The sequence below is a fragment of the Penaeus vannamei genome, chromosome 15 (genome assembly GCF_042767895.1).
Source record: "Penaeus vannamei isolate JL-2024 chromosome 15, ASM4276789v1, whole genome shotgun sequence".
Classification (NCBI taxonomy): domain Eukaryota; kingdom Metazoa; phylum Arthropoda; class Malacostraca; order Decapoda; family Penaeidae; genus Penaeus; species Penaeus vannamei.
In genome coordinates this window covers 31,274,079-31,280,078 of record NC_091563.1, presented here as the reverse complement: position 1 = coordinate 31,280,078, position 6,000 = coordinate 31,274,079, and the positions used below count along the sequence as shown (strand labels likewise).

General features: G+C 36.9%; 1 protein-coding gene across 1 annotated transcript in view; it reads left to right on the top strand.

Moving 5' to 3' along the window:
• Dhc1 (Dynein heavy chain 1) overlaps positions 1 to 6,000 on the top strand; it is a 79,977-nt gene that overhangs the window by 8,300 nt on the left and 65,677 nt on the right. Inside the window, exons 5-12 of the mRNA XM_027365012.2 lie at positions 316 to 452; positions 1,050 to 1,242; positions 1,874 to 2,029; positions 2,395 to 2,525; positions 2,880 to 3,044; positions 3,655 to 3,762; positions 4,494 to 4,646; positions 5,669 to 5,825. Coding sequence (XP_027220813.2) covers positions 316 to 452; positions 1,050 to 1,242; positions 1,874 to 2,029; positions 2,395 to 2,525; positions 2,880 to 3,044; positions 3,655 to 3,762; positions 4,494 to 4,646; positions 5,669 to 5,825 — 1,200 coding nt within the window. The remainder of the gene's footprint in view (positions 1 to 315; positions 453 to 1,049; positions 1,243 to 1,873; positions 2,030 to 2,394; positions 2,526 to 2,879; positions 3,045 to 3,654; positions 3,763 to 4,493; positions 4,647 to 5,668; positions 5,826 to 6,000) is intronic.

Here is a 6,000-nt window from a genome sequence, read left to right as displayed (position 1 = left end):
GAGATAAAACACTTTGCTCGCTCCTCTCCATGGCGTCCTCATTAAAGATAAAAAATAACTCAGTAAGACATACAACACATTAAACATAACAAATAAATAAAGTGATCAACCTAACCAAACTCTACAAAACGGACACTCCCTCCACCAAAACAAAAACAAAACGACCACCCAATCACCAAAACACAAACACGCACCTCAACCACAACAAACAAACCCCAAAACACCTCATTCTCTCCCCCCCCCCTCCCCCTCCCGGCTTTTCCTCTCCTCCCTCGGCACCATCTCATAAGCATCCCTGTATCTCCCCGCCGACAGAGGCAGCCGAACCGGAGCCGTCTCGCCACATGCGGCTTTTCCTCGCCAAGCCGGGAACCACTCCTCTGACCGGCGTGTGCGTGTGTATGGTGAGGACGAACCCGCAGCGGTCGGTCACGGAGGAAAACGTACACAGGGTTAGTGTTGTGTTGATAATTGTCTTTCCTTGTTTTGCAGGGTTTGTTATATTTCTTTTATTTTTTGTCTTCGTCTTTTTTTTTTACTTGTTCTATATTATTAACTCCTTATTTATCGGAGTAATTGGGAATCCAGGTTTGTTGCCATTTTGTCCTTCTATGAGATTAGACTGCTAGATAAATTAATGATTCTTATTTTCTTATACACGTTTTCTTTCCATTTTCTCTTCGAAGTTTCCAGAAAGTTTATTATGTAAGCCTGCTCTTATTGCGCATTTTTCTTCAAATGTTTTCTCTCCAAATTTTTTTTTGTTAGTTACGTGCTCTAATTTTGCATTTTTTCTTCAACTATTCTTCTAGATTTGTAATGATTTTAGACATTATATGATCTTCCACAATTTTCTTTTCATTCTTCCTGCAAAGCTAAAATGTCAAACAATTACAGAATCTCTTTCCATATTTTTTCTACAATTTCTTTCTCACCGAAAAAAATCCAGAAAACGAATCAGATATATATAATAAGAAAAAAAAATCTTCCGCAATACATTTCTTCTGCAAGGACAACATTTTCCACTATTTTCTCCTCCAAACCCCCAGGAGGTGAACTTTCTGCTGATCAAAACAGGCGACGACCCCGCCATCTTGCTTCGCTCGGTACAGAAGCTCCTGAGTAAGATCTTCGTGCCGGCGGTCAGGGTCAATCCGTCTGACCTCGACACCTCTGCCAGCGGGGTCAGTGCCAGGGACCACCTCCTGGCCGGGCTCAGGTCATTCGCTTCTTGTCTCCACGGTAAGAGAGGTCAAGGGATTTTGTCTATAGGTTTGGGTAATATAAGGGAAGTGGTTTTTGTTCGGAGGTTTTGATGCCATTGGAGTGAAGTCCATGTTTTCAATTAGAATATACCGTAATCAGTGTATAAGTCTCTTATATCCAAATAGAATACATGATAACTACAACATAGATATAGTTTGTTACATCCAGCATCCCAAAATAATATATAATCATAACATAAACATCACCGATGTATTTGTGCCCTACCCCAGTATCCAAAAAATATATCACGTGATAACTCCAACATAGATTGTTACATCCAGCATCTCAAAATAATATTATAACAGGAACATCACCGATGTATTTATGTGCTACCCCAGTATCCAAAAAAATACCACATGATAACTGCAACATAGATACATTCTGTTACATCCAGCATCCCAAAATAATATATAATTACAAAACATTACCGATGTATTTGTGTGCTACCCCATTATCAAAAAATAATATACCACATACATTTACATCTAGCATCCCAAAATAATATATAATCATAACATAAACATCACCGATGTATTTGTGTACCCAAAAAGAATATCCCACACACACAACCTAAAATACAGTCGACGTATTTTTGTTTACCCGCCAGTGTCGAAATCCATCATGGCGGAAAGAGTGATTTTGGCGCCACCCGAGGAGAAGTTAGACGAGGTGCGCACTCTCTCGGACGCCCAGACGGTGCTCACTCAGCCCGACCAGGTGCAGGCCATCGAGAGGACGGTGCTCATGTGGCTCAAGCAGATAGGTAGTGGCTCTCTCTTTTGAATTTGGGGTCTTGGGTTTGTTTGTGGGATTGTGGGGGAGTGATTGTTTGTGTGTGTGTGTGTTAGTATTTATGTGTTTCTAGGGGTTTTTTATTTGTGTACGTGTTAGTATTTAGGTGTTTATTGTTTTTTTATTTGTATATGTGCTTGTTTGTGTGTAATTTTGTTTGTGTGTGTGTGTGTTTGTTTGTTTATCTGTGGTGCGCGTGTTTTATCTATACCTAGTATCTCGTAAGTATATTTTAAGTGCAATTCAAAAGAAAACATCTTATTTCCCTCATCTAGACGCCTTATACCTATAATCCCCCTTCTATAACGAAAATAACCATCGTCTCCCTCCTTCAAGAATCGGTCCTGATCGAGATGGAGCAGCTGCGGCAGGAGACAGACGACGCTGGCCCTCAGGACGAGCTGGAGTACTGGAAGCGAAGGATGGCCAAGTTCAAGTACCTGTCTGAGGAAATGGAAACGCCACAGGTATGGGTTCATTTGGTTTCAGAATTAAGAGAGTGAGTCTGTTGTGATATTTGTTAATATTTTCTTTATTTCTGTCTTTTCCCTTTTATTTTTATTTTCATTTTTCTCTTTCTTCTTTATTGTCTTCCTTATCTTTATCATCTTCATCTTCATCCTCATCTTCACCTTCACCTTCATCATCTTCATCTACACCATCATCTTCATCTTCATTCCCATTCTCTCTCATTCACCTAACCTCTTCTCCTGTAAAGATGTCGACCATCATGTTTACGATACCGCGTCAGAGCCACTTACCACATTATCTTAAGAAATTTAAATCATACCAAAAACCCATACCTTCTCTACTCCCAACAGGTACGAGGGTCCGTCCTGGTACTTCAGCTCGCGAGATCCAAGGTCCTGAAGGCTTGGAAGGAAACAGACGCCAGAGTGACCCAGAATTTGGCCGAAGCGAAGGACAACGTCAAGTTCGTCTACGCCATTGAAGAATACTGCCACCCGCTCTATCTGCACGACCCGGTGAGTTGTGAGGAATGGGAGGTTATTTTGAAGATTGGGGATTGATATATGCCATTATTTCTTTTAATCAATATACCATTACTTCTTTTAAGCAATATGTCATTATTTTTTTTAAGCAATAGGCCATTATTTATTTTAGGCAATATGTTATTATTTGTTTTAATCGGTATGTCATTATTTCTTTTAATCAATATGCCATCATTTCTTTTAATCAGTATACCATTATTTATTTGAATCAATATGCCATTATTTCTTTTAATCAAAATGCCATTATTTCTTTTAATCAAGGTTGGGTTTGGCCTTGTGTGGCGGATTGATTAACATGTTAAGATAGTAATTATACAAGTTGATTAAGAAGTAAAACTTTTCCTTCAGTCTAGTATGACGTATCTAATTATAAACATGCTTTTCGCTCATAATTAGTCAAGATATAATTAAAACACATGCCTTTTTATTAATGCATAACCAATATTTTAATCCACCTCTCTATCTCAACCTGATGCCAACCCTTACTAACTTAATCAAACAAATCAACCTGCATTGCCATCATTTAAAGGCAATTACTCTAATAACTATAACCATTAATCATAACAAACACTCTTCTCCTTAGCCTGGCATGACACCCTACATAATGATGCTCTTCAACACTGTCCGGATGATACACTCGATTTCAAGGTATTACAACACGTCCGAGAAACTGTCAGCTCTTTTGATTAAGGTGAGCGTTAATTGTTTTTTTTCAATGTGGACGTTCATTAAGGGGATGGTTGATTCAGGTGAGCGTTGATTAAGAGGGTTTTCTTCCCATTGTGGATGTTTATTAAGAGAATGGTTGATTAAGGTGAGTGTTAATTAAGAGGGCTATCTTCCCAACGTGGACGTTTATTAAGGGAATAGTTGATTAATGTGAGGGTTAATAAGGGTAAGTGGTAATGAAGGTGAATGTTAATCAAGGTGAACGTTGGTTAATGTGAGCGTCAATCAAAGTGAGCGTTGATTAAGGTGAGCGTTAATTAAGATAGGTGTTTATTGAGGTTAGAGTTTATTCAGATGAGTGTTTATTAAGATAATTGTCAATCAAAGTGGCTTTTATAGACTTCAATGATTGATATGAGGGCTTATCAACGTGAACGGTAATTAAGGAAAATTTCCCAAGGTGAACATTAATTAAGGTGAGCGTTACTCAAGTCGAGTGTTTGTTAAGTTGAAAGTTTATTCAGGTGTATCCTGATTAAAATGAATGTTCATTAAGATGAGCGTTAATGATGAACATTAATTCATTCCACTGTTTATAAAGGATAGTATTAATTAACTAAGGTGACTGTTAATTGTAAGTGAGCGTCAAAATCATTTTTAAACCGACTATTTATATACTTTATATAACTGTTAATAATTACAATAACTATAACAACAGTGAATAACCAACTAGCGTAAATATTCTCATGACAGATCACGAACCAGATGATAAGGTCATGTCAGATCTACGTGTCATGTCAAGGCCTCGAGACAATCTGGTCCCAGCCGAGGAAAGACGTTCGGGAGAAGATCCAGCACTGTCTGAAACTCAGCTCCACTTATCGAAACGCTTACCAGAAGACGAAGGTAAAAACAAGGTGGTTTGTGGGTTTTAGAGCTGTTGTTACGGTTGTTTTGTTTTGTTTGTTTCTTTCTTGCTTATTTATTGGTTTGCTTGTTTGAAACTGTTTGTTTGTTTTTGCTTGTTTACATATTTGTTTTTTTACTATATTTGTTTGTTTGAAACTTGGCGCCACTTATCGAAATGCTTATCGGAAGACCAAGGTAAAAGCAGGTGGTTTGTGGGTTTTGGATCTGTTGTTACGCTTGATTTGTTTGTTTGTTTTTGCTTGTTTACGTATTTGTTTTTTTACTTTATTTGTTTGTTTGTTTGCAGCTTGGCTCCACTTATCGAAATACTTATCAGAAGATTAAGGTAAAAAAAAAACAGGTGGTTTGTGGGTTTTGGAGCTGTTGTTACGGATATTTTGGTTTGTCTGTTTGCATATTTGTTTTTGTTTACTTTGATTATCTGTTTATTCAAAACAACTTTCCGAAGTGCTTATCAGAAGGGAAGATGGTTGAGAATTTTAGATCCTTGTTCGGTTGGTTGGTTTATTTGTTTTGTTTTGTTTGTTTGTTTGTTTGTTAGCTTATCTATTCATTTGTCGATTTGTTCGTTGTTTTGTTTTATTTGTTTGCTCGTTTGTTTACTTTATTTACTTTGTTATATCTTCGTTTTCGTATGACTATTGTTGCTAAACGTGCGATATAAAGATAAATATATTTTTAAGATTTTTGTTCATGAGTTTTTTTTTTTTTTTTTTTTTTTTGTCGAACAGGGAAAATTATACAAGAAAAAAAATGAGAAAATTATATTTATAGTGATAAATGTTTTTAAAATTATTTGTCTTTCTCGATTCAGAAATAACGCTTATGAAAACCATATGCAATAGACTCCTATAGAGATTAATATATCAACAGATTTATCAGCTACTTTCTTTTTTTTCATTATCAACTTCTTTTTGTTATCGCTAAAAATAATATATCAAATAAAAAAAACAAAAGAATTTAGAGTCTTGTTTTAAATGGATTCGAACACTTTGCAGGAGAAACTGGAATCCATCCCGGGCGAGAAACCGTTCAGCTTCAGTGAGCAATACGTCTTCGGCAAGTTTGAAGCGTTCTGTTGCCGCCTCACCAACATCTTGGGCCTTTTCGACGATATTGACAAGTTCTCTGCGTTCTTCGAGGGACGAGCTGAGTGTGAGATATATATATGTGGCTTATATGTTTAAGGTTTTGGATAAATTGTGTTTGTGTGCAGAGACATTTGCACGGATACGGACACGGGGACAGAAGGAGGAAAGAACAATGTACACAAAAAATAGACAAAATCTTAGAGATTAGGTATTTTATTATTATTACTACTATTATTCTC